This window comes from Diabrotica virgifera, chromosome 4, assembly GCF_917563875.1.
Source record: "Diabrotica virgifera virgifera chromosome 4, PGI_DIABVI_V3a".
Classification (NCBI taxonomy): Eukaryota; Metazoa; Arthropoda; class Insecta; order Coleoptera; family Chrysomelidae; genus Diabrotica; species Diabrotica virgifera.
Window position 1 is genome coordinate 46,955,602 of NC_065446.1, and position 27,156 is coordinate 46,982,757.

The 27,156-nt window shown below is 31.2% G+C and overlaps 1 protein-coding gene across 1 annotated transcript in view; it reads left to right on the forward strand.

Moving 5' to 3' along the window:
• The window catches only part of LOC126883500 (thyrostimulin alpha-2 subunit), a 154,838-nt gene that overhangs the window by 70,389 nt on the left and 57,293 nt on the right, over positions 1-27,156 (forward strand). The window contains exon 2 of the mRNA XM_050649105.1: positions 10,815-10,924. Coding sequence (XP_050505062.1) covers positions 10,816-10,924 — 109 coding nt within the window. The 5' untranslated portion in view covers position 10,815. The remainder of the gene's footprint in view (positions 1-10,814; positions 10,925-27,156) is intronic.

Genomic DNA, 27,156 nt, shown 5'->3' on the forward strand with positions numbered 1-27,156 from the left:
TATGCGTCTGGGGTCATCTGTGTTTGTCATTATTTTTGTTTTCTTCATGTTCATTTTTAGACCGACGTATTGGGAGCTGCCTGCGAGTTCCTCTATTATAATTTGCAGTTCCTCGAATGAGCTCGCTATAATCACAATGTCGTCAGCGAATCTGAGGTGATTTAGCTTCTTGCCATTAACGTTAATGCCATAGGTTGACCAATTTGTCGTTTTGAAGATGTCTTCTATTGCTAGGTTGAAAAGCTTTGGCGATATTACGTCTCCTTGTCTCACGCCTCTCTTAATAGGGATGGGATTTGTATTTTCGTCTAGTTGTACTATCATAGTTGCATTTTCATATATATTATGTATTAGTTGTCTATATCTCGAATCTATTCTTCCAGTTCAGTAGTTCAATATTATACATAGAAAAAGAACCCATATAACAAATTTGGTTGAAATGGGAATTTTCGTTTAAAAGTTATCGTGCTATTAGTCATATATCGTCCCCATTTTGAATGCCCGCCATTTTTGTAAAAGGCAAAATCTGAGATGGCCTTATATCTAATTTTGAACCTCTATATGTGTAGTATATATTATGTGGTCCAAATTATATGCTTCCATCATTAAATGCAGAATTCTTATAATATTTTCACGAATCTGCCGCACTACAGCCAATGCGGGAGTAAGATACTGTTAATTAAATTTAGGTATTTTAAAACTTTAGTTCAATTTTCGGAATTCAATCCAATGATGAGTATCATTCTGGAATATTATATAATTTAATTAAAACTTCGTGAAGTTAATATATTTAAATATTAAAGTACCCTCTTATGTCAAACACTTGTTTAAACTTCTAGAATTACCCACTATCTTACATCAATATTCACTTTATTTGTTCAAATATCGAACTTCTATCAAAATGTCATCATATCATATCATGATAGAGGAAATTAATGTAAAATTTGTTTTAATTAATAAGAAAACTTTTCCAATAAATTGATCTGAATATAAATTGAATCTATAGTGTCTTTAATATTAGTATACAATGCGTATATTTTCTATATACATACAAAGTAGACCCAAAGTATGGAAACACCTAATTATCACAGGTATACACCTATTTTGAAGATTTGAAGATTTGAAATTTAATGTTTGTGGCGTTGCCATTTTTCTGATATCATTAGTCCCTTTTGTTTTGGAAGTTATACTTCTTTAGGCCCGAATGGGGAAAATGTTGAGAGTAAATTTTTATAAAACCCCTTGCGCATACGCACACATACAGGGTGTTTCGTAAAGAATGGGCCATAGCTTAACCTTAGATTCCTGAGCTTAAAATAGGTAGATGTAAGCCAACTTACCTTAGTACAAAAGTTGATAATAACCGAAATACAGGGTGTCAAAGTTAAAGTTTTATTTTGTTTATTCTTGAATGATTCCTGACAGGCATGGGATAACAACACGAAATTTGGTAGGTGGTACTGGTATTGTACAATCTACTAAATCGACACCTGATATGAAAAACATTGTATCTCCACTTACAATGTTTTTCAACTATGGCTTAAATAGCATCTATAAACGATAACCTTCAATTTGGTCTAAGAACTTTTATCCTATCTTATGTAATTATAAAGTTATTTAACAAAATAACCTCATTGTAAGTGCAATTTTTTGATCACTGGGTGGAAAAAACATTGTAACCAATGTTACAATATTAAATTTTTTTATTATTGATGAAAATTTTTTAATAAAACATTGTAACATGGGATACAATGTTTTTCTCGAAACATTTATTGAGTAAGTTTTTATAACTGCATTGTAAGTTGTGATACAAGAAAGCAAGGTAGTGGAATATTACGATGAACAACATTGAAGTCAATATAGTCAGGAGGAAATTCTATATTATTAACTGCTGAGCATAGTAAGCATGCCTCAAATCGTAAAAACTCACATAAAAATACTAGTTTAGAATTTCAAACAAAAATAATAACACCTATATCATTCACTGCTGAACTAACTTCTACTGATGAAACTCGGATAATCAATGGTCACAGTGGATTGCACGCTCAAGATACATCGACAGTGGAAAATTCTACATGCACCGAAGATACAAGTTCACCATTAGATACGTCTGGTAAGAAAAAACAATCCCTCAAGAAGAAAAATCTTGGAAGGAAGAGACAAAGGGATTCTAGTGTTTGGAAAATGAATGTCTTGAAGAAACTGAGGAACTCTGGCCAAGAATATACTGGCAGAACTGGGACCTGGATGTAACGATAAATGTATCAGGAAATGTAAATCGAAATTATCTGAAAATGATAGACTCAATTTATTTAATAATTTTTGGGCAATGGCTGATCATGACCAACAAAGCGAATATTTATGTAGATATGTTCTAGACAAGAGAGGAAAGTTGCAAAGCTAAAAGAGTCCAGAAGACACTGGACATATGAATATAATTTGCAGTTGGCAGAACACCGACTTTAAGTTTGTAAGAAAACATTTTTGGACACTTTTAACATTACAGATATGTGGTTAACTACACTATTCAAAAAAATTGATAGTCATGAAGGCGGAGGCCGTATACCTGGAGATATGAGTGGTCGCCACAAGAACAGGGCAAATGCTGTAGACGAAAGTATTAAAAGGCGATTCGTGCGCATATTAACTCTGTTCCAGCAATATAATCCCATTACGTAAGGCAAAGAACAAGTAAGATGTATTTTGACGAGTCTTTAACTTTTCCCAAATTGTATTCACTATATAATGAATGGATGTTAGAGAATCACCCATGCGATAAACCAACCACCAAAAGTCAGTACAGAAACATATTCAATACTGAGTTTAATATCGTTTTTTTTTGCACCGAAAAAAGATATGTGTCTTACTTGCAATCTACATAACACTAAAGCAGAGAAAGACCAAATAGAAAAAGAAGATGCTTTACATATTGCAAATAAATGTGTTGCACGTGAAGCCAAAAATCGCGATAAAGAGGTTTCTAAGAAAACAGAAACGGTTGTAACTGCCTGCTTTGATTTGCAAAAAATATTAACTACGCTCCAATCAGAGGTATCATTGTTTTATTATAAAAGGAAGTTTAAAGTGTATAACTTTACTATCTTTGATCTTGGATCTGCGGAAGGCTATTGTTATTCATGGGATGAAACCACAGGTAAAAAGGGCCTAATAAAATAAGTAGTGCGATATTTGATTTTATTAAGAGAAAAGTTGCTGGTGGAGCATTAGAGTTTAGAGTTTATTCAGATTGTTGTGGAGGACAAAATCGAAATCGAATAATATTTTTAATGTATATTTATGCAGCTAAGATCATTAATATTAATATTACACACACGTTTTTTGAGGTAGGCCACTCTCAATCTGAGGGTAATTCAATGCACGCCCTTATTAAGCGAAAAAAAAAGAACCAAGTTGTTTATGTACCACAACAGTGGTATACACTGATAAGGTGTGCTAAAGTCACAGGAAAACCATACGATTTGAAAGAACTAAGTCAAAATGACATCTTGGACTTTAAATCAATGTTAAAGAAAATGCCGAATTGGGATTTAGATATAGATAAGTTTTCTGGTCGAAAATACAATACGTAAAAATATGTAAAGAACAACCACATACATATTATTAGTTTTCAGTACGATCTTATTTCTGATCAATTATCGTTTATAAACTTAGAATGCAAACCAAAATCGAGCAAAAGGGCTACCAAATCCAGGAATAAAAATATACACGATTTATGGGAAGTACAAATTCCTTTAGCATATAATGGGTTACTTCCCATAACCACTTCAAAATAAAAAGATCTTGTTGCTTTGTGCTCTGGTAAAGCTATACCAGAGCAATATTGCAATTTTTATTTAAATCTTCCCCACTCTCAACAAACGGAATATTCGGATGATGACACTGATTAAAAGCTTGCAAGGGGTTAATTTTGTTTATTTTTTAATAGAATATAAACTGTTTTATAATTTGTAAATGTTCATTTTGTAATAAATAAATCTAAAAGATATTATTTTATTTACCTACTTCTTGTTAGCATGTATGACGTAAATTCTTAAATACTACTTGTCTGAGCAAAAAAATCACGTTTCAAGTAAAACCAATAAAATAAATTAATTATAATCTCTTTATTTGGATATTTACTGATTAGTTAAAATTTATATCCACCTAACCAAAGAAACATACTGTGTTGAAATATCATTGTATGAACCACTTACAATGATTTTCACCTAAAATTATGAAAAAATTTGCTATTGTAACTCGACCTAAATCAGGACCAGTAATGTTGACAACAGTGTGATATGTAAAAGTGAAAAGCTGAGAAAAAGTTATAAAATATGGATTAACAACATCACAAAAAATGTAAAAGCTGACCCAGTAAAAAAATAAAATGTTTTGGAAATTTCTTTAAATCGCTCTCCTGTAAACTAAGCAAAAGTGAGTTACAATGGTTTTCATATCAGGTGTCGAAATTATGTTAAACAAACGTTTCTGGTTACTACCAGAGACGTACGACGGGGGAACGTGAATGGTTGACCCTTCCCAAATTCTACGCCACAGGCGGAATGGCTACTTTAGTGCAATTTTTTGATTATAAAATATTTTCTATGTAAAAAATATACTCTTCATTCGTAACGATAAAGCCATAAATTTTCGAGATATTTGAAGTTAAAAACGAAGGACATACATTAATCAAAATAAGTGTGCCTTTTCATTTTTACCTTCAAATATCTCGAAAACTAATGAATAGACTTAGGCTAATTTGCAAATAAAAATATATTAAATATGTGCATAAGTATGCAGTGTTTTATTCAAAAATATGTAAATTTATCTTGAAAATTAGCATGTAATAAAACTAAAGTTAAAAGGACCGTCAAAATAAAAATGTTTGCCTAGAGATATAAACTTTCAGATTTTGGAACGGTCTTTTATTATAGGTCTGGATCCCGCGTATGAAAAAAAAGTTGATTAATAGCAAGCTGAAAATTTGTTAATAGCTTAAGGGTGTCTAGTCGAATAAACTTTGATATGTGTGAACACTGGAACAGGGGTAGTTTTAATTGTGGAACAGGTTAAAAATTTGGAACGGTCACAGCACGAAAACGGCACATTTATTTTGTCCGACAGAACAGACTTAAACTCTTCGAACAGAGATTAAACTCTCATGCAAAAATCAGACTGCTATTTATCACCAAATGGGCGTTTTAATGAGTGGAACATGTGGAATATGTCAAATGACAGGAATTATGACAGGTAATAAATAGCAGTCTGATTTTTTCATGAGAGTTTAATCTCTGTTCGGAGAGTTTAAGTCTGTTCTGTCGGACAAAATAAATGTGCCGTTTTCGTGCTGTGACCGTTCCAAATTTTTAACCTGTTCCACAATTAAAACTACCCCTGTTTCAGTGTTCCCATATATCAAAGTTTATTCGACTAGACACCCTTAAGCTATTAACAAATTTTCATCTTGCTATTAATCAACTTTTTTTTCATACGCGGGATCCAGACCTATTAGTTACGATACCAAAAAATTGAATACCAAGAGATTATAAAACAAAATATATATTGAGATTTCCAAGCTATTGGTTACATGAATATAAAAATACATACATGTATACAACCAAAATTTCAAATTATGTGCACTTTATGCCCATTTATATAAAAATATGCAGAATTGGAGATTTTTGCATTTTTATGCATAATATGCAAAATATGCAATTTTCATATTTGCCTAAGTCTACTAATGGCTTTATCGTTACGAATGAAGAGTATATTATTTGCATAGAAAGTACTGGAGAATGCAAAAATTATGCTAAAATAGCAGTTTCATCAGTGGCATAGAACTTGGGAAGGGTCAACCATTCACTTTCCCCTGTCGTACGCCTTTGATAGTAGCCAGAAACGATTATTTAACCTAATTTAGTAGGGTGAACAGTGCCTACACTTTCTGCCAAGTATCACAAGGATATGTCAAATTATTTTAAGGTATTTTTTTTTAATAATTTATTCTTTATTTAAAACTTTAAGAACTATGTGTGCCCGATACTATAAACTATTTGACATATCCTTATGGTACTTGACAGAAAGTGTAGGTACTGTACACGCTACTAAATTATGTTAAATGATCGTTTGTGGTTAATATCAGAGGCGTACGACAGGAGAAAGTGAATGGTTGACTTTTCCCAAATTCTACGCCACTGATGAAACTGCTATTTTAGCATAATTTTTAGATTCTCCAATACTTTCTATGCATATTATACACTCTTCATTCGTAACGATAAAGTCATTAGTTTTCGAGATATTTGAAGTTAAAAATGAAAAGGCACACTTATTTTGATTAATGTGTTATGCTCCTTCGTTTTTAGCTTCAAATATCTCGAAAAATAAGGGCTTTATCGTTACGAATGAAGAGTATGTTTTTTACATAGAAAGTATTGTAGAATCAAAAAATTGCACTAAAACAGCAATTCCGCCAGTGGCGTAGAATTTGGAAAGGGTCAACCATTCACGTTCCCCCGTCGTACGTCTCTGGTAGTAGCCAGAAACGTTTGTTTAACATAATTTAGTAGATTGTACAATAACAGCACCACTTACCAAATTTCGTGTTGTTGTTCCATGCCTGTCAGGAAATATTCAAAAATAAATAAAATAAAAGTTTTACTTTGACACCCTGTATTTCGGTTATTATCAACTTTTGTACTTAAAGTAAGTACAAAAGTACTTCGGTAAGTTAGCTTAAATTAAGCTATTTTAAGATGAGGAATCTAAGGTTAAGCTATGGCCCATTCTTTACCAAACACCCTGTGTACACTTATATTTCCCCCATTTTAACTGCCTATAACTTCTAAACGGCTTAAGATAGAAATATGCAGTTTTCGCTGAAATATTTTATTTTAGTAAAAGTTTTGTTTGAATGGATTGAGTTTTTTATATCGCTTTCAATTACGAAAAAAAAAATGGCGGATTTTTGAAAAAAACTTTGTTGACTTTTTTTTAATAAAACACCCAGTATATTTTTTTGTAAATTGAAAGAACAGTCATTCACCTATCCAGAAATATAAAGTTTTTTAAAATCAGTTGTCAAATGACTGAGTAAGGCTAAGGGAGACTATTATTATTACATTTATATAAATATAAGGTGTGTCATTAATAATTGGAAATATTTTAACTGTAGATTCTTGGGCTCAAAATATTAAGGTATAACCCAAATCATTTCAATAAAATGTGTCTGCTTACTGAGTTACATGGTGTTTTATTTAAAAATTTAAAAACTATTTGTATCCAGTACTAGAAAACAATTTTTCCACCTACCTCTACCGAAAGCATACTTTTCCTGACCTGATTGTAGGGAGCAAAGTCGTACTTTTCCTCCCTAGACAGGGAAAGTACTTTCCTCCCTAGGGAGGAAAAGTAAAAGTGACGTCATGGTATGTCATTGATGAAATAACTTATTGACGCCCTATATAATATTCTATTATATATGACGTAAGTATCTATACATTTTAACGTTTATTTATAAAGCACCCTGTATTTTGCAGAATGGTAAAAACAGTAAATTGTTATTTTGATTTAACAATGTTTCCATTAATAATTTGAATTATATTTGACAGTTGAGAGTTATACTGTACCTACTTGTTAGTTGTAGTGCTCTAATAAATCTTGTCAATTAGTTACATACATAAATTATTTAAAAATGAAAAAATTGCTTGATATTTGAGGAAAGTGGAAAAATCATATGTACCTATAATATGGGAGTAAAGTGCCTTTTCCTCCCTCGAATGATTACTGCCCTCCGCTACGCGTCGGGCAGTAAACTTTATTATCGGGAGGAAAAGTAGCACTTTTCTCCCTTGTTATACAAATAGCTATACCATATTCTTTGGGAACACCAAAAACTACGTCGTTGACAAGGGGGAGGGGGTACTTTACTTATTACGACGGTATACGACAGGGGGAGGGGGCCATGAGTGCACATCCGACGTCGTTTGATATATTTAAATTTGTTGCTATTGTCTCTATAAATATAATTTTTTACTAACTTCTACCAGAAGGCAGCATTATTAAAATTTTGAGATAGGTAATCATATAAAATCGTAATATGTACTTCAATACTAGCTATATAATATTAATTACAATATAATATGTATAATATAATAATATAAATTAAATTGAAAATAAATAAAGACAAAAGGTTTACGAATATAAAAAATATACTATATTTTAGAATTAAAAAGAATTATATTGCTTTTATCGCATACTTTTCATTTCGTTTCATATTACGTTTTTATCAGTCACAGCTTTAAATAATATCACTAGCACTTTTGTACAGAATAATAAACAATAAAACATTGTTCTTTCTGTTTAAACAAATGCTTCTATACAGAACAACGTCTGGAAGCCATAAATATTGAACTATTAATTTATTTACTGAATAATCTGTGTGAAACAATTCTAAAAGAATGGATAGAAATAAAATATTCTATTCTATCTAGTTAGTACATTGTATTTATACTTAATAAAAGAAATGACATTGAAATCAAAACAAACTAAGTATTAATACTTATATGATGGATGCAGTTAAGAAAGCATAGGAACTCCGATAAAAGTGTTGTCTTTTGTCCAAATAAAGCTAATTAGTTGTGCAGTGAATTGAGAAAAAAAAATACGCGGATATCAATGAGCTACATAACAATACTGATTTGGATACATTCGTAAATAAAGTTTGAGAGTTAACTTTAAATAATCCAGAAATAACATGGAATTAAAAAAAATCACTAAAAGGGGGGCCATGAGTTGCAATTACGACGTCGGCATGTGGGGGGCAACTGTAAGTGACTCTTTACGACGGAAGGGGGAGGGTATTAAAAACTCCAAAATTTGTACGACGTAGTTTATGGATGTTCCCTTTTCCTACTTAGCAGGAAGGATAGGTATTTTACACCCTACTAAATTATGTTAAATAAACATTTCTGGCTACTACCAGAGGCGTACGATAGGAAAAGTTGCATGGTTGATCCTTCCCAAATTCTACTCCACTGAAGGAATGGCTATTTAAGCGCAATTTTTAGATTCTCCAACATTTTATATATACATATTATACTCTACATTCGTAACGATAAAGTCATTATTTTTCGATATATTTGATGTTAAAAATAAAGTGACAGTTATTTTGACTAATGTATAACTTCTTAAGAGGAATATTCAACATTAAAAAAAATTGGGGTACTAAAAAGAACCGGTAAAGTTAGATCATAAGGCAAGAATTGAACATTGAACAATTATTATAAAAGATTTAGTTAAAATGTGTTTTTGATATAAACTGCTCGTCAAAAGTTAGGGATTTAGAAAATTATGCTCATTTTCGTAGTTGTTTTTTTCGTGAAAAGATTAACGGATTACGCTAATTTTTGTTTTATTATTTTAGATTATTCTTTAGTATTTACATAGTTGTGCAAAGGTTTACTCAAACTTCTTTTTTGTACTTATACCGGGTGAAAGAATAGAAATGTTTTTCTTATGTTAAGTTTGTTACACCCTGTAGGGAGGACGAGGTACAAATGTTAGTATGCATCTCAAAGGTATTGTAGTCTTATGTTTTGTGAATATTTTGATTTTTTAATATCCTTGATATCTTTAGAAACAAAAAAGATAGGTGGTTTTACTCTTTAACATGTGTTTTAACTGACACAAAACTAAATTAACAATAAAAGATAACAGTTAACAAAACTTTAAAACAGAAAGCCACATCAGGTAAACAGTTCTTATTGACACCTATAAGAGTTATTTGTCGACCAGGTAACCGGTATGCACAGCACAACATAAGAGAGACGAGATTGTTTAATGGAGGCCTTGTGATTTTTTGGGGTAGAATTTCTTTGAGAATAAGTACGGATTTGGTGTCTACGTGGATGCTCTTTAAATAGCGAGGGGTACATTACACATATTTTTTTCTTTAAAAACTCTGTTCCGGTCGCACTATATGTAGGAAATAATTTCATGTTAGTGGTATGATAAGACATGGCCTCCTCACGTATCGCATGTCGTCAGTTAAAATACATATTAACGGGTAAAACCGTCTAGTTTCTTTGATATTAAAGATATCAGAGAAATTATTTTTAAAAAATTATTAAAAATATTTGATATTAAAACACTACAACCTAATATCGATGTATACCCACCTTTGTGCTTTTTTCTCCCTACAAGGTGTATCATTTTACAAGTGACCATTTATTAAGAATGAAAATCCTTGTAGAACGAGCAAATGAATACCACATCCCTCTATATATAGCGTTCACAGATTTCGAAAAGGCTTTTGACAGTGTCGAACATTGGGCAGTGAAAAGTTCTTTGATTAACAACAGAATTGACCACAGATATATAGACCTAATGGCCAATATAACATATATTTATATATATAAAGCAGCCACAACAATATTTAGCCAGTTTTGTAGAATTTTTAGAAGTGTCAATCTTTCATTTTGCCTTGTCATACACCTCTGGTATTAGCCAGAAACGTTTATTTAACATACTTTAGTAGGGTGTACACGTACAGTACCTACACTTCCTGCCAAGTATGACAAGGATATGTCAAATAGTTATAAAGTACTCGGTACCAATGGTTTTTTAAATTTTAAATCAAACACCCTGTAACTCAGGAAGGAGCCACATTTTATTTAAGAAATTTGGTTAAATCTTAATATTTTGAGCCCAGGAATTTACAGTTAAAATATTTCCAATTATTAATAAAGCACCCTGTGTATGTATTTAATTATTAGTTTATTGGCATACATTTTAATAACTTTGGGCATATTTTGCAGGATGCTGGCAATTTGGTTTTTATTTGTTGCTGTTTCATCCTCAAATCAATTTGTCGTTGATACCGTGACGGCCAATGAAGTCTGGCAAGCTCCTGGTTGCCATAAAGTGGGTAAGTTTTTTGTTTAAAGTAATTAAAAAGAAAGAAGATATAATTATTTAAGTATATTTATTATACAGGGTGTGTCAAGAGTAGCGGGACGGTCGAATATTTCGCAAAACGAACATCGGGCCGAAAAACTGAAAAACACGTGTTCAATATTTTTCAAAAATCTATCGAATGGCACCAAACCCGATTCCCTACACCTACACCCTCTGCAGGTGGAGTGGGGGCAACTTTAAAATATCTTAAATATGAAACACATTTTTTAATGCAAATTTAGATTCCTAACGCAAAAATAGGTAACTTTTATACGGAACATCTTTTCTCATTATTGGTAGAACGCGCTATAATCGGAAAAAACAATGTATAGTTATGGCATAGATAAATTATAGAAACGGTTTAATTAACTATTCTAAATGGGAAATAAACCACAATTTTACTAAAAAAAATGATTCTATAATAATTTTTTTATAATAGTTAATTGCAGAAATGCCACAAAGAAATACATAGTTTCAGAACAACATTAAAAAACGGTTTAATATCTCGAGAAATACACTTCCAAATGAAAAACCAAAAATCCTGTTTTAAATATTTTTTAAAAATCCATCGAATTGCACCAACAACGAACCCGCACTCCCACCTCCTGGGGTTGGGAAGGGTGACAACTTTAAAATCTTAAATGAAAAACCAGATTTTTCATTACATTGTCACTGAATGTAGCATTACGTCATCTGACGTAATGCTTGACGACGGGAAATTATCAGTAGTAATGGAACAAGAGCTCTAAAATTATTGAATTTTTCCCGAGTGACACTTTGACAGTTTTAATTATGTCAAATTATGTCAAGGTGTCACGAAGTCAAAAATTCTATAGTAATTTTAGAGATCGAGTGCAATTTGTTGCGATTATTTCATGAATAAAACTGTTCAAAACCAAAATTTTATTGTAATTTATTTATGTAAGTACAAATTAGTACAATTAATTAAACAGTTGTTATAAATATTAATTTGACGGTAGAAAGTCATCACTTTTATAATTTTTAAAACATTAATTGTCATTAATGTCACTGAATGTATTTTTTCGTAGCAACGAAGGGCATCTGACGTAATATACTTGACGACGGGAAATTATCCAAAATTATCGATTTAATTTCGATTTCTGTAGCTTTCTATTGGTCAGAATCTTCTATGAATTAAATAACCGGTAGTAATTGCACAAGAGCTCTAAAATTCTATATTAATTTTAGAGATCGAGTGCAATTTGTTGCGATTATTTCATGAATAAAACTGTTAAAAACCAAAATTTTATTGTAATTTATTTATGTAAGTACAAATTAGTACAATTAAACACACAGTTGTTATAAATATTTTACGGTTGAAAGTCATCACTTTTATAATTTTTAAAACATTAATTGTCATTAATGTCACTGAATGCATTTTTTCATAGCAACGAAGGGCATCTGACGTAATATACTTGACGACGGGAAATTATCAAAAATTATCAATTTAATTTAGATTTCTCTAGCTTTCTATTGGTCAGAATCTCCTATGAATGAAATAATCAGTAGTAATTACACGAGAGCTCTAAAATTATCGATTTTTATCCCCAGAGACACTTTGACAGTTTTAATTTAACGACCCGAAGGTGAGTAAAATTATGTAAAGTATCAGGAGGGCAAAACAAATCGCTAATTAGAGCTTGCGAGTAATTCGGTAAGATTATTTCATGAATAAAACTGTCTTTTTAAATCATTTTAACTAATATTTTATTGATATATTCGCCTGAACATTTACTAAAACTGTTTCTTGGTATTCTCTGTGACAAGTTGTACAACACTAATTGTCATCAATGGCACTGAATGTATTTTTGTGTAGCAACAAAGGGCGACAGTTTTAGTTTCACGACCCGAAGGGGAGTGAAATTATGTCAAAGTGTCACGAGGGCAACAAGTCGATAATAATTTTAGAGATAGAGTGTAATTTGCTGAGATTATTTCATAAATAAAACTCTTCTTTTTAAATCATTTTAACTAATATTCTATTGATATCTTCACCTGAATATTTGCTAAACCTGTTTCTTGGTGTTCTCCGTGACAAGTTGTAAAACATTAATTGTCATTAATGTCACTGAATGTTCATTTTTGCGTAGTAACGAAGGGCTAAATGAACGGGAAATACGGCGATACCGTGTAATTTTCAGAGGCAACTCCGAATTGCATGCAAATTTGGATTTAGGTTCTACTTACCCTCCACTTCAAAGTTGAAATTGTGCCGTTGGTTGCTTTTACTTGGGGGGGTGACAGTCACCCCTTCTCGGGGGTGAAAAAACATACGTTCAAGATAAGATCTGAAATGGATAAATGGACTGATTTTAAGCAACTTTTGTTCTATAGAGTTTTTTACGTAAGTCAACACTTTTCGAGTTATTTGCGATTGAAAATGTTTATTTTTCGACAAAAAAACTACGTTTTCAGACAGTTTTTTGCAAATAACTCAAAAAGTAAATATTTGATCGAAAATAGTAAGCAAAAGTGTAGCTTATAAAAAACCGAAAAAAATGGTGTATCGGTAAAGTCTATCAATTGAGTAAAAACAAAAGTTGTAGCTCATGAAAAATACGTTCTTATTCGTTTAATTCCAAATCGAATAATTCAAGAGGAAATCACCGAAAAATTAAGCACTTTTCGGGAAAAACCCATTTAAACTTTTTTAAAGTGTTGATCAGAAGCTTTATTCTAATTGTTTATAAAAGTTTCTAGCATTAAAAATAAGCGAGTTACGCTCAAAATAAAGTTGGTCCTCTTTTTTTGGTAAAAAAATCATGAGAATCTCCCCGTGTTTAGCTCCCCAAATGAAATTAATCGCTACCGCTTTACAAACAATTTACTTACTTATCTATTTTTTATATGATCTGTCAGTCTCACCGGTTTAAAATGCTTATCTTTGAAAGAGTTATAGTTGTAAAAGCTTGAACGAGTCACTAATCACGAGTGTATGCAAATTTTGAACAGCCATATCTTAACCAATTTTTGTCTTACGGAAAAACAAAATGAAACTAGCATATTTATAATAGTAAAACCTACATTTTTTACTCTTTAAAATTTTTCTTATCACTAATACTTTTTAAGTTATTTTGAAAAAAGTAAATTTATCAAAAATTTTTAGAAATTTTTTTTTATTATGAAACCAAATTTTTTTAAAAATAAGCACTTCAAACCAATCAAAGTTACAGATCATAAATATAAACAATACACATACTGTTAAAATAAATGGTAAAGCGGTAACGATTAATTTTATTTAGTGTGCTAAATACAGGGAGGTTTTCACGATTTTTTTTTACCAAAAAAGGGGCCAACTTTTTTTTTTCAGTGTAACTCGTTTATTTTTAATGCTAAAAACTTTTGTAAAAAACAAATATAAAGCTTTTTTTATAAATACTTTAAAAATGGTAATAAGATTTTCCCGAAAAGTGCTTAATTTATTGGTGATTTCGCGTTGAATTATTCGATTTGGAATTAGACGACTAAGAACTTATTTTTCATGAGCTACAACTTTGCTTTTTCTTAATTTATAGACTTTACTATACACTATTTTTTTCGTTTTTTATGAGCTACAGTTTTGCTAAGAATATTTTTTTCGATAAAATATTTATTTTTTGAGTTATTTGCGAAAAACGGTCTGAAAACGTAGTTTTTTTTGTCGAAAAATCAACATTTTCAATTGCGAATAACTCAAAAAGTATTGACCTACGTAAAAAAATTATAGAACGAAAGTTGCTTATAATCCATAAATTTATCCATTTCCAGGCTTATTTTAAACACGCGTTTTTCACCTCCCGAGAAGGGGTGACTGTCACCCCCCAAGTAAAAGCAACCAACGGCACAATTTCAACTTTAAAGTGGAGGGTAAGTAGAACCTAAATCCAAATTTTGATGCAATTCGGAGTTGCCCCTGAAAATTACACTCCAAAACGGTGATTTATTGGGCTACGACGGGATATTATCAAAAATGATTGCTGTAATTTTTATTTCAATAGCTTTCTATTGGTCAGAATGTCCTACGAATGAACTTACCGCTGTTATTTGTATTTCTGTAGCTTCCTATTGGTCAGAATCTCTATGAATGAAATAATCAAAATAACCTTAAAAAAATTGTCATAGTACCTAAGTCATTCATACTTTATAAACGCTAAAAATCGCAGAATATTTGCACCGACTATTTTCTTTATTTTTACGACACCCTGAATAGTTTCGACCACACGTTACCTCATAATAGACTAATAAAATAAAAAAAAGTCAAAATGTAAATTCGTACAGGTTAAAACAAATTTTATACCAAAGTTTAGGTGGGTACAAAAGATATTTTCAAGAAAGTATCCAAATCATACAAGGGGATCATTGTTTAAATAATTAAAAAGGGGTCACTTTTGCAAAAAAAAAAACTTTTTTAACTGCTGAGGTAATTCGCTTATCAATGAAGGTCTATGGGATTTTTTTCTACAAAGCTGAAGGGTAAATCTTTCACATAAGACTTACTAAATTAAAGTTGACCCCCTATTTATTTAAATAATTGTATATAAAACTTAAAAAACAAATTCGCAAATAATTATGTTTAGCGTTTTAAATAAGCACTATAAAATATCTTATTTTACAGACTAAGTTGCGCTATGTTACCAGTATTAAGCAAAAAAAAAAATTGGTCAAAAAATATTTAATATTTTTTGAGATATTGAAGTTGATTATTAAATGTTACTATATTTTCAAGTGCAAAAACGCGGTTGTTGGCAAAGAAATATTCACCTGCTTAAGATCTCATTATTTTTATTTTTATGTATATTGTCGATAATTGTATGGATACAGTCAAATGTCAATTAAACTCCCCCCTAAAATGGCATTTGAAAATCATACAAATTTGTTTATAATTTGTTTTTTTAATAACGTCGCGGGGATTAAGTATTTTAAAATGTAGTTTCGATAATTGGGTTCCTGGGAATTTTTTACTAATTAACACAATTTTTTTGTCGTCTTTCTTCTTCTTTTTTTCCTTGGAGTTATATTACTGCGGGCCCTTTTAGGGTTAAATTTTATTAAGAATGTCGAGTCTATGAGATCTAGATTGTAGACCTAAAAATATTAAGATTTAACTAAAATCTCTTAAATAAAATGTGGCTACTTACTGAGTTACGGGGTGTTTTATTTAAAAATTTAAAAATTATTGTTACCAAGCACTTTAAAACTATTTAACGTATCCTTATCATACTTGGCAGAAAGTTTGACTATTATACACCCTACTAAATTGTGATTAATAAACGTTTCTAGCTAGTGCCAGAGGCGTACGACAGGGGGTAGTGAATGATTGACCCTTCCCAAATTCTACGCCACTGAGTGAATTACTATTTTAACGAAATTTTTCGATTCTCCAATACTTTGTATGTAAATAACTTTATTGGTATCGATAAAGTCATTAGTTTGAGAGATATTGGAAGTTTAAAATGAATGAATGAATGAATCAAAATAACTATGCCGTTTCATTTTTAACGTCCAATATCTCGAAAACTAATGACTTAATCGTTACCAGTAAAGAGTATGTTATTTACATATAAGGTATTGGAGAATCGAAAAATTTCGCTAAAATAGTAATTCCCTCAGTGGCGTAGCATTTGGAAAGGGTCAACCATTAACTATCCCCTGCCGTACGCCTCTGGTAGTAGCTAGAAACTTTTATTTGTCACAATTTAGTAGACTGTATAGTACCCACACTTTCTGACAAGTATGATAAGAATGCGTCAAATAGTTTGAAAGAACTTGGTAAAAATAATTTTTTATTTTTAAATTAAACACCCTGTAACTCAGTAACCAGTCACATTTTATTTAAGCGATTTTAGACCAATCTTAATATTTTTAGGTCTAGAATCTATAACTTAGAGGTTCGACATTCTTAATGAAACTTAACCCTAAAAGGGCCCGTAGTAATATAACTCCAAGAAAAAAAAAGAAGAGGAAAAAAAGACAAAAAAATTTGTTAATTAGTAAAAAATTCCCAGAAACCCAATTATCGAAACGGCATTTCAAAATATTTAATCCCCGCGACGTTATTAAAAAAACAAGTTATAAACAAATTTGAATAATTTTCAAATGTCATTTTAGGGGGAAGTTTAATTGAAATTTGAATTTATCAATACATTTATCGAAGATATACATAAAAATAAAACTAATAAGATTTAATACAGGTGAATATTTCTTTGACAACAACCGCGTTTTTGCAATTGAAAATAGAGTAACATTTAATAAACAAATTCAATATCTCAAAAAATATTAAATATTTGTGGACTAATTTTTTTTTGATTAATATTGATAACATAATGCAACTTCTTCTGTAAAATAAGATATTTTATAGTGCTTATTTAAAACCTGAAAATAATTTTTTGCAAATTTGTTTTTAAAGTTTCATGTATAATTATTTAAATAAATAGGGGGTCAAATTTAATTTAGTAAGTTATATGTGAAAGATTAACCCTTCAACTTTGCAGAAAATAATCCTATAGACCTTCATTGGTAATTGAATGACCTCAGCAGTTAAAAAAGTATTTTTTTTTGCAAAAATGACCCCTTTTTAATTATTTAAAGAATGATCCCCTTGTGTGATTTGGATACTTTCTTGAAAATATCTTTTGTACCCACCTAAACTTTGATATAAAATTTGTTTCAACCTGTACGAATTTACATTTTGTTTTACATGTAGTGAAATTTTATTTTACTAGACTATAAAAAAACTGCAGACTTTAACAAATTTTGGCAAGTTTAGGTAGATAGTTAGGTACACAAAGGTAGAAGCTTAGTTAAATATAGCTTATTATATTGTTAAGCCTGTAGCAAATACGCTTAACCACACGTAAACAAAGGTGTCCCGTTACAGCACATAACTTATCCTTATATGTAATATCAATGAATATGTGGCGTGTAGGAAGGAGTTAAAGTTAGATATAATCTGTTTCAAAGTTGTAAGTTACGAGAAGTTTGTCAACCGCTTAATTCGACTCGAATCTTTTCTTAGTATCGTTTAAAACATTTAAATATCACTTATTTAGGGGAAATCGTACAATATTATAATAAATACAGGGTGTTTGGTAAAGAATGGGCCATAGCCAGAGCCGTGCGGTACATTTTTTCAATATGATGCAAGTCTTCGAAATGCCGCCCCTTAAATATAACTTAACTTTTATTTTTATTAAATGCTTCTTCTTCTGCTTCTTCCTTCTGGTATGTAGTCTGTAAAGCCTGTTTCTTCTTCAATATTAGCCTCCTAAATTGTTAAAGTTATCGCACCATATTTTTCTTGGTCTGCCAATACTTCTTCGTCCATTTGGTGACCCTTCTTGTGCTATTCGTGCTATCATATCCTCTGCCATTCTACTAATGTATTCGTTCCACTCCTGTTTGCGTTTTGTCATCCATCCATTTATGTCTTCTATATTGCATAATCTTCTTGTTTTCGCTTCTCTTCCTATCCAACAGATTCTTCCCTGATATTCGTCTGAGTTTTTTCATCTCTGTTGTTTCTAGAAGTCGTCTCGTTTTAGATGTGTCAGGTGTTGTCTCCGCCGGGTATGTCAATATAGGTCTAATTGCTGCTTTATAGATTCTTGCTTTTGTGTCTTGTCTTAGGTGTTTGTTCTTCCACATTGTGTCATTACGAGAAGATCCCGCCGCTTTACTTGTGTTCTTCCACATTGTGTTATTAAGACGTCTTCGACTTGGATACGATCGAAAGCCTTTGCCAGGTCTATAAAACATAGATATGCTGGTTTATTGTACTCAATAGCATTTTCTGTGATTTTTCTCAGTAAAAATACGGCGTTTATTAAATGCAACTGCACAAAATGAACACACTTAGGACTCTATTGAAATGAGTGCCATTTTTTTTAGTTTTGTTTGTTTTATGGAGCTTCGTAAACAGTTTTTAATAATTTTTAATTTTGAAAAACTTTGCCCACTCACTACCTAGACAGGGAGTGTTAATAAAATTCTTAGCGATACAACTACATTTAGGTGTACAGAAATAGTTCAAGACTTCTAAGGTTTCATGGACTACGTTATCATTTGGGATATATCACACAATTCTTTTAGCTAGAAGATCATTTGCCTGTACATATATCCGTTTTTTTTCTATTGAAAATGTTGAATGAAGATTCATAAAATATTTTTTTAGTGTTTTATCATTTATTTCCCCCAATTTAAAAATATCATTAAACATTTATTTATTTATGAATTTCTAGAAGCGAAACTCGAACAATCAAAGAATTAATGACAATGACTAAAATATAGTTAAAAAAAATTATTTTAAATTTATCTTCTTCTGTTAAGAGCTCATCCATAGATTTTTCGTCATCAAATTGACGCTTTTTTCTCCTGGCTCGAGTTTTATTTTTCGCTGGAAATTCGGAGCTTATATCAAGATTTTCTGCAATTTCATTAGCAGTAATTTTCTTTTGATCATAGCCAGATTGTCTGTAACTTTTATTTTTTTTTATTGTTTCTGACAACCTTTTTGCGCAATCTGACAAATTTATAGTTACATGTTGCAACATCTTCATATAAATATATAACACCGCATATAAATTTATAATTTGTAATATTTTTTGCTAATCCTCGTGCTTTGACTTTAGTTTCTGTATCTTTGTTGACTTCTTCTACTATTTCGAATAAGGCATCATATATTTCAAAAAATTGAGATCTTAAAGGTTTCAATGCATCTATTCGACTTGACCATCTACTAGTATCGCTTAACGGTTTTAAACTTAGTTATGAAACATGTTTTTTAGAGCTTCCCAACGCTTTGTTGAACCGAAAAAAAAGTGTAGGTACAGTTCTTGTATAATACAAAAAACGGTTATTGTTTCTGTAGAAGAAGACGATTTCACTTTTAAAACTAAGTTTACAGAGTGGCATGCCCCACTCTTTAGCCTAAGGTCAGACAAGCGATAATTTACGGCGCCGTAAGAGCAGTAAAATGAAGCGCGAAAATTGGTCCCACGGTGAGAGTAGTGGGAATATAGCAACATAGGATAGGACCCATTTTTCGCTGTTTATTTTACTGCTATTACGGCAACGTAAATTATCGCTTGTCTGGCCTTAGCCTTAAACTCGAGTGACATACACCATCAGATATTTTTCAAATATTTTGCTCATCCTTTCTTATTTCTATGATTATTTTGATGTATTTTCATTTTACTGATTATGCCGCCCTCTTGTGATGCCGCCTGATGCGACTGCCTCACCGCATCATAGCACCGCACGGCCCTGGCCATAGCTTAGACTTAGATTTCTGAGGTTAAAATAAGTCGATTTAAGCTAACTTACCTTAGTACGAAACTTTTATTTATTCTTGAATATTTCAAAACAGGCATGGGATATCAACAAATTTGGTTAGCGGGAGTTTTTTGGGGCGAGAATTATCAAAAATGATGTATACTCCATCTAATTTACTTACCGTTGCACGTCATCCGCGTCATAGCCCGTGACCTCACATGATACCAACACGAAATATTTAGAGGGTAGGTGTGTTCTGTTTTAGAATCACTTTGTCGAGTACACTGGCATTACAGCCACTAGACATATTTTATTAAATACGCGTAGAAATAATATTTAAAGATTTCTATTAATGTTAACTTAAAGAAATACATAATAATATGTTTCATTTAATTTGTATAAATGGATTATAAGCGTGTTTATGAAGCACATTTGTTCGGAATACACTGTAACTATAATCGAACGAAGGTGATATTTTGGCATAAATTGGTAACATTTATTTGACAGTTGCGGTGATGACATTTCATATTGGTTTATATTCTTTATTGTAAGTATTTGTTTCATTATATTTACTGTTTTATTATGTACTTTAACGTAAGATTATAACTTAATTCTTGTTTTCTATTTCTAAAGTTTTTATTTATTTACACTGAATATTAATTTGTTTTGCTGTATATCCCACTTCCGCAAAAATTTTGTGATGTATTTGATTTAAAATGAATTCAAGAATTTTTTGTAATTTGGCAAAAATGTCAACTTAGGTCTCTAACGTAGACAATGACGTGCAACGGTAAGTAAATTAGACGGACTGTATTACCCAGAGGGCGCCACATATGCCTTTCAGCGCTCATTTAATAGATTCAATTTTTTTATTACCCACTGTACATACATTTTGAATCAAAACTTTTATTCTTCTAATATTTTTACTTAAAAAAGGTATACTACACTAATATCGCTAAACTCAACCGTTTTCGAGATAAACGCATTTTAAATCTGCGAGGCAACATCATTTTTTGCATATCATTGTAATTACACCAGCAAAAAAACTTAAAACCATAAAAATGTACAAAATGTATCGCAAATTTCTTCAGATGGAATTTGAGATGCAATACATAAATATGAGAACTGGCACAATTATTATGGTTTCAAGTTTATTTTTCGGGTCTAACTACATAACAATGATATTATGCAAAAAATTATGTTGTATCGCAGATTTAAAATGTGTTATCTCGAAATCAGTCGAGTTTAGCGAGATGAATTTAGTATACCTTTTTTGAGTAAAAATATTAAGAGAATAAAAATTTTGATTCAAAAAGTATGTAGAGTGGGGGAGAAAAAAAATTGAACGTATTAAATGATTGATGAACGACGTGTGTGGCGCCCTCTGGGTAATGCATCATTTTTGGTAGATAATTTAGATTTCTCATCCCAAAAACACCCGCTTACCAAATTTCATGTTGTTATCCCATGCCTGTCAGGAAATATTCAAGAATAAACAAAATAAAAGTTAAACTTTGACACCCTGTATTTCGGTTATTACCAACTTTAGTACTAAGGTAAGTTAGCTTAAATCGAACTATTTTAAGCTCAGGAATCTAAGGTTAAGCTATGGACCATTCTTTACCAAACACCCTGAATCCCAAAAATATCAAAAAATAGGAACATAATGTTCATATTTTTTGACAAAACAAACCGCGTATACGACTAACATCAGTTTAATATCTTTACAAAGAGTAACGCCTCTTCCTATTGTTCCTCTTATCTCTTATACCGGAAGGTGTCGAGGTGTCTTCTTTACTCGTTATTCTCTTTGCGAACTTACGCCAATTTTTTCTGCCTCTAATTATTTCTTTGGCTTCCTGCCACGATTTTCCTCTATTCTTCAATATTTCTATCACACTTGTATTCCAGGTTTTCCTTGGTCGGCCTCTTCTGTTTTTCCCTATCGGCCTCGCTTCCCATGTTATTTTAACTTGTCTTTTGTCATTTATTCTAAATAAGTGTCCAGTCAATTTTAATTTCTTTTTATAAATTTTTCCTGTAATGTTTTTACTTTGTAAAATATAAAATGTATGAATTCCCTTCTAATATCTTCGATAGGGCTTTTATTAGTTCTCCTAGCTCCCACGAGTTTTCTTAAATACCTACCCGTGTTGAGCTGGCCCGCCCCACTTGCAAAAATTAAAAAACAAATAGCCCTGATTTATGAGCTATTTATGAGCTCTCATATTCCGCAAACTAAAAATTTTGAGCTCGTTCCACTGAGCAGGAATTTAATACCCTAGTGGTAGTAGTGGGGGGGGCTGACTCAGCCCCCCCCACTACTTAAAAATAGGAATATTGAATCGGTTTTTGCGGCAGAATTACGAGCTATTTATGAGCTCTTGAAATTATATAGTTTCGATTTTTGAGCTCATCCCCTTCACCCCCAAACAACCCTTTAATTGATTTAACTTAAGAGAAAGATGCTGAGAAAACTTAAAATATATCGTATTGCGAATATAATTCCTATAGCTTATATACTCTAAGAATAAACTATTAAATCAAGAGCATTTCGATTATTGAGCTACAACCCCTTCGCCAGAAAACCACCCTATCTTCCCGGCTTAAGAGAAAGTTGTATTTAAAATGCGTTAAACTAATTATTTGGCGACTACATATCATTTAATAATTTATAAGCTTCCAAATTACGCGCATTTAGATCAGTAAATTGCAATTTATTTTGTATAGTGCAGTCACTGAAGGTAAAAATCCACTAGTACCTTCGATTTCGGTAAATCTCCATTCATTTTCACGAAAATTGGTGAGCGGATTTTGATACTATCAACTTTTTCTGCATCTTATTTTTCATAGGTATTTCTAACTACTTTGGCAAGTATTTAGTACCTAAGTGTTATAAAATGCATCTCTTTCCCGTTATTTAAGCTTGAACCCTTAGATTTTAACAGTCGCGGAAAAAAATATACATTTAATTACCAGTAACTTACTTTAAATTAACATTAAAGGGTTTTTCAAGTAAGCAATTTATTATATTTTTCATTAGCTTCAATTTTAGTGATGAAAACTTTTTTGTAAAAACTTACAGTTTTTGAGTCATTTATGAAAAATCGCTCTAAAGCATGCATTTTCTTTCCAAAAATTAAAATATTTTATCTTTAATAACTCAAAAAGTATTGATTTATTTTAATCACATTATATAACAAATTTTGCTTACAATTTGTCCCTCTCTCGATTTGTGGGGTTATTTTTAATAAAGTAATTTTCACTCCCGAGAAGGGGTGACATATACCCCAGGCTAAAACCCCAAGTTGTTATTGTCAATTCGTGAAAATAAATATAGATTTACCGAAATCGAAGGTACTAGTTGATTTTTACCTTCAGTGACTGCACTATAGAAAGAAAATGGCAATTCAATAATTGAGATGCGTATATTTTGCAAGCTCATAAATTATTAAACGATATGTAGTCGCCAACTTATTAATTTAAATTATTTTAAGAACAACTTTCTCTTAAGCCGGGAATATGGGGTCGTTTTCTTGCGAAGGGGTTGTAGCTCTATAATCGAAAGACGCGTGATTTAAGAGTTTATTCTTAGAATATAAGCTATACGAATTAAACTACTATTAACTTTTTTGTAAAAACTTAAAGTTTTTCAGTGATTTACAAAAAACCTTTTCAAAACATGCATTTTTTTCACAAATAATTAAAATTTTTGATCTTTAATAACTTAAAAAGTATTGACTTATTTTATTAACTTTATATAATAAATTTTGCTTTTAATTTGTTCTTTTATTGATTGGTGCATTTATTTTTTATAAAATAATTTTCACCCCCGAGAAGGGGCGGTATCCACCCTCAGGGTAAAGGCGCAAGGTGGTACCATGTCACCTTTGTTTCTTGACGTATCCTCTAACTACTGACCAATTTTCGTGAAAATCGATGAAGGTTCACCGAAATTGAAGGTAATCGTTGATTGTTACCTTCAGTGACTGCACTATACAAAATAATTTGCAATCTACTGATCTAAATGCGCGTAATTTGGAAGCTTATAAATTATTAAATGATATGTAGTCGCCAAATAATTAGTTTAATGCATTTTAAGTACAACTTTCTCTTAAGCCGGGAAGATAGGGTGGTTTTCTTGCGAAGGGGTTGTAGCTCAATAATCGAAATGCTCTTGATTTAATAGTTTATTCTTAGAGTATATAAGCTATATGAATTATATCCGCAATACGATATATTTTAAGTTTTCTCAGCATCTTTCTCTTAAGTTAAATCAATTAAAGGGTTGTTTGGGGGTGAAGGGGATGAGCTCAAAAATCGAAACTATATAATTTCAAGAGCTCATAAATAGCTCGTAATTCTGCCGCAAAAACCGATTCAATATTCCTATTTTTAAGTAGTGGGGAGGGCTGAGTCAACCACTAGGGTATTAAATTCCTGCTCAGTGGAACGAGCTCAAAATTTTTAGTTTGCGGAATATGAGAGCTCATAAATAGCTCATAAATCAGGGCTATTTGTTTTTTAATTTTTGCAAGTGGGGGGGGGGCAGCTCAACACGGGTTAAATACCTTATTTCCGCGGCTTGCAATCTCTTTTCTTGTTTGTCGTTCAATACCCAATTCTCTGCTCCATATGTAGTGGTAGGTACGTAAATTATTGTTTTAAATATTATTATTTTGGTTCTCCTTGTTACTTCCTTTTTATTTAAGAACTTTTTATACAGAGAATGTATATTTTCATTTATATTTTATTTGTATTATGTTATTAACTAGGTACTCTAAATGGGAAGTAAGCCACAATTTAACTAAAAATGATTTTATTAACGTTTCGACGTCCAAATAGGACGTCGTTGTCAAAATACAAAATATTAATAAATTAAACAAAAATTTTGTTGCTTATTAAAAAATTCTTCTATTAATTTAATTTAATCTGACTCATTTATATCGGCAATTCAGACATATATTATACATTTTAAACTAGAAGACTTTAAAATGATATTGCCAATTTTTATGAGTTGCGTTCTTGACGGATATTCTTGAGTTGGGGTTGATTTCATGTAATCGAATGATCTATCTTTCAGTAAAGTCGTCCCAGGAACGCAACTCATAAATATTGGCAATATCATTTTACAGTGTTCTACTTTAAAGTGTATAATATATGTCTGAATTGCCGATATAAATGAGTCAGATTAAATTAAATTATCAGAAGAATTTTTTACTAAGCAACAACATTTTTGTTTGATTTATTAATATTTTGTATTTTGACAACGACGTCCTATTTGGACGTCGAAATGTTAATAAAATAATTTTTTAGTTAAATTGTGGCTTATTTCAAATTTAGAGTTAATTACAAAAATACCACAAGGAAATAGCTTCAGAACAATATTATGTTATTGTTATAATCTAATATTTAACATGCAAATATATTTTTTGCACCAGTCATGTAGGTTTAAATTTTTGTAATAAAATTTGTCATATTTATTCAGTTATTGTTTGTTAATATTTTATAAAAGAGACAAAACATAACTGTGGCATAAAAACGAATTTACACTGTGATCAGTGTATTACATTGACATTAAAATTTGGACATGTAATGCCAAATGGTACCTATACGATTTATATATTAATCAACCATACTGAAGTAAAACTATGGTATACAGCCAGCTACGGGGACTTTCCCATTGATTTTGTTTTATATATTAATGTGAATTGTCGCCTAACATGAGTATAAAACTGATTTATGTTAATATGGATACTGGATACCCCAAAATAGACAACACCTGTAAATTCCCTATTAGTCAAGTAGGGAAAAAAAACTAGTTTTCTTAGTTAGCAGTTGAAAAAAGTATTTTCTAAATTAAAATATGTATGTAACCAATAGACCTTAAAATAAGTGCAAAAAACCTTTATTTTTGCAGTCATTTATAAATGATATTGACTTCGTTTTTTGCATAACAACATATGTAATATAGGTAACTACTTAAGAGCCTACGCGCAAAATTTTTAAATGCTTTTTAAATGCAATTTTTTTTAATCCTGAGAAAACTAATAATGGTAGAAGAGCCCGAGCGGGGATTTTTGCAGTTACTCGAGCGCGTCAGATTATTACATGGGGAGAAACCTTGTACCCTGCAAACGTACCTCTGCCGTATATTGGCTCTTAATACAGGATAGTTCGTTAAGGGGGGCCGAAAACAAAAATCTATCCTTAAAAAACTCGAAATTGTCAGATTAAGACAAGGTAAGTTAAGTACCTGCAAAACAGTGTATATTTCAAAAATCTGACGATTTGAACGTAAGGAAATGGGGGAGTCAACGTTTGACAAGAGAAAAGCGAATATTTCGCGAAATGAACGACAGATCGAAAGATCAATATTTTTCAAAAATCTATCGAATGATACCAAACACGACTCCCCACGGAGAGGGGTGGGGGTAAATTTAAAATTTTAAATACGAATCCCGCTATATTTCGTGAAATGAACATCAAATAGAAAAACTGAACAATACACTTATTCAATATTTTTGAAAAATATATCCAATGGCACCAAACACGAACCCCAACGGAGGTGGGGTGGGGGGTTACTTTAAAATCCTAAATAAGAGCCCCTATTTTTTATTGCAGTTTTGGATTCCTTACGTAAAAATAACTATCTTTTGTTCAGGACATTTTTTTGAGTTATGGATAGATGTCGCTATAATCGGAAAAAACCATTGTTGGAAATGGAAAATTTAATTAAAAAATGGAAAGTCCCCACTAAAATGGAGAATTTTACTTAACTTTTTTTGGTTTTAGGACCTACACTTCACAACCCAATAGCGCTCGGGTGACTGCACATATATCATACATTCCTCCCCTACTATAAGTATTTTTGATAAATTTAAAGCAGAATGAAATATTACTGTACAGTCAAACCCGCTATTCCAATAAGCG